The sequence below is a fragment of the Penaeus monodon genome, chromosome 16, assembly GCF_015228065.2.
Source record: "Penaeus monodon isolate SGIC_2016 chromosome 16, NSTDA_Pmon_1, whole genome shotgun sequence".
NCBI classification, from domain to species: Eukaryota; Metazoa; Arthropoda; class Malacostraca; order Decapoda; family Penaeidae; genus Penaeus; species Penaeus monodon.
In genome coordinates, this window is record NC_051401.1 from 38,100,648 (window position 1) to 38,103,147 (window position 2,500).

General features: G+C 34.8%; 1 protein-coding gene across 1 annotated transcript; it reads left to right on the top strand.

Annotated features, from left to right (window-relative positions):
• The first annotated feature begins 574 nt into the window (after positions 1–574).
• Positions 575–2,217, top strand: LOC119583039. The gene is made up of 2 exons (XM_037931551.1): positions 575–1,940; positions 2,003–2,217. Exons 1-2 carry the CDS (start codon positions 575–577, stop codon positions 2,215–2,217), a joined length of 1,581 nt encoding a protein of 526 aa, XP_037787479.1.
• The last annotated feature ends 283 nt before the right edge of the window (positions 2,218–2,500 follow it).

Below are 2,500 nucleotides of genomic sequence, written 5' to 3' on the forward strand. Positions count from 1 at the left end.
TTTTGTCTCATTGAAACGATAGTGTTTAACCATATATACGTATATGATTCGCAAACATAGCAGAATATACAGTGAATCTCAAATTACTGTATATTAAGTAAGGATGTATAACATATATTAGCATAATCGTTATAAAGTTTATTCTCACAGAATATATAACACTGTAGGCTACTATAAATGGGCGGAGGATATTGGTCTGTATAAACTTGTGAATTTGACGTTCAATTCATGTATGGGTTAGGGAAAGGAGGAAAATTCTTTTTGTATGTTTGATATTTATGAATAAAACTATTAACGGATATGCAGGTCAACCTTTGTTGCAATATATTCGAGGTTCACATTCCAAATGGAATTCTCATTTTTGATATATAAAGTCGGATTAGTAAAATAATAGATTTCATTAAGAGGTGGGATAATCTTTAACTTGAACTCTTCCTGATATGAACGTGTATCTCGTACTTACTACACAACGATTAGAATGCTATCATTGCTATGTAAGCTTTTGCCAGTGTGTAGTGTGTAGGCTCGTCCAGACGAAATTTTCAATAGGCGAGATATTGTTAGCATTTCAAGCATGCCTAAACAGGCAACATACAAACAGAAGTTCAGAAAAGAGTGGTTACAAGATGAAATATGTAAAGACTGGATCACAGAAGCTCCAAATGACGAAAAAAGTGTTTATTGCAAGTATTGCAAGACAACAATAAGGGCAAAATTCTATGATATAAAGGATCACTCTAAAAGTAAGAAACACCAAGTGAATAGTGAACCATTTTCCTCCTCCAGGCAATGCAAGATTAATTTTCCAAAAGTTGAGAAATTCAGTGATGTATCTCGAGCAGAGGCACAGTTGTGTCTTTTTATTGCAAAACATTGTGCTTCTAGGTCATGTGATCATTTGGTAGCTGTTATAAAGAAGTGTTTCTCAAATAAAACTTCAGCAGATATGGCAATGCATAGAACTAAGTGCACTGCTGTTCTTAAAAATGTTCTTATGCCTCACTTTGTTGCTAAGCTAAAAGAAGACATAGGTGATAGAAAGTACAGCGTCTTACTTGATGAATCTACGGATGTTTCTGTTTTAAAGTATCTGGGGCTAGCTGTAGTGTACATTAGTGAACAATCACGCCAAATAGTTTCTACATTTTTAAACCTCGCTCCCCTACATGAATGTGATGCAAATGGAATTGTTCGTGCTCTGAAATCGTCTTTACATGATTATGGACTAAATTTGCAAAATATGATAGGCATAGGATCTGACAATGCTAGTGTCATGGTTGGTTTGAACAATGGAGTTTACATAAAACTAAAGGAAGATATTCCTACATTGGTGCATATCCGCTGTGTCTGCCATTCACTGCAGCTAGCTGTATCTCATGCATGTTCTGAAACTATGCCCCGTAAACTAGAATTCCTTGTCAGTGAAACCTATAATTGGTTTGTACGGTCGTCTTCAAGACAACAGGCATACATTGACTTATTCAATCTTATAAATTATGGACATGAACCGCTCAAGATTGTGAGAGCTTGTCAAACACGGTGGCTGTCTATAGCGTCGGCTGTGCAAAGATTATGTGATCAATGGCTGGAGCTGAAAACTCATTTTGGCTTAACAAAATCATCTGAGAGATGTTATACCTCAGAAATGCTCCACTCCTTATACAGTAATGAATATGATCATGCATATTTGGTTTTTCTAAAGTCAGTGCTAAATGAGGTTCAGAGAGTGAATAAGATTTTTGAATCCAACGATTGTGATCCAACAAAACTGCTTCAGGACCTGACACTTTTAATAGAAAATTTAGTAAAGAGAGTGATACTCCCTTCGAACCGCCATCGTGTTGATCCTTTCTCTTGTAATTTAGAAAAATATCTGGATCCTAAATTGAATCTAGGCTATGACACCGAAAAACTGTTATCTGACCTGCCTAAACATTTGCGTGAGGATCGAGAAAAAAACTCAGAGAACGATGTTCCCAATTTCTTGTATTTCTTATTAAAGAACTTCGCAATAGGTTGCCAGATAATGTGCAAATACTCAAAACTATGTCACTGTTCAGAGTTGAAAACACTCTTCGTGTTGTGAAAAATTCGATTGTCCCACTTTTAGAATTCTTCAATATTAGTGCAGAAAACATTACAAAAATTGAATTTCAGTGGTCAAATATAACCTTAGTAAAATGGAATAAAACAAAGAACAGTGAAATTTTGGGCTGAAGTTAATGAGTACAAAGATGCAGCAAATATAAATCCTTATAAAGAACTTGCAAATATTGCTATAACAATGTTGAGTTTGCCCCATTCAAACGCTGAAATTGAAAGGGTTTTCAGTCAAATGAACCTGATTAAAAACAAATTAAGAAATAAAATGAAAACAGACACTACGAATGCATTGCTACATATACGTTATGGTTCAAACCGTATGTCAGAAACTTGTGTCATATAATTTTCCAAATGAAGTGCTTGATTTAATTCCTTCAAATGATAAGTACCGATGTTC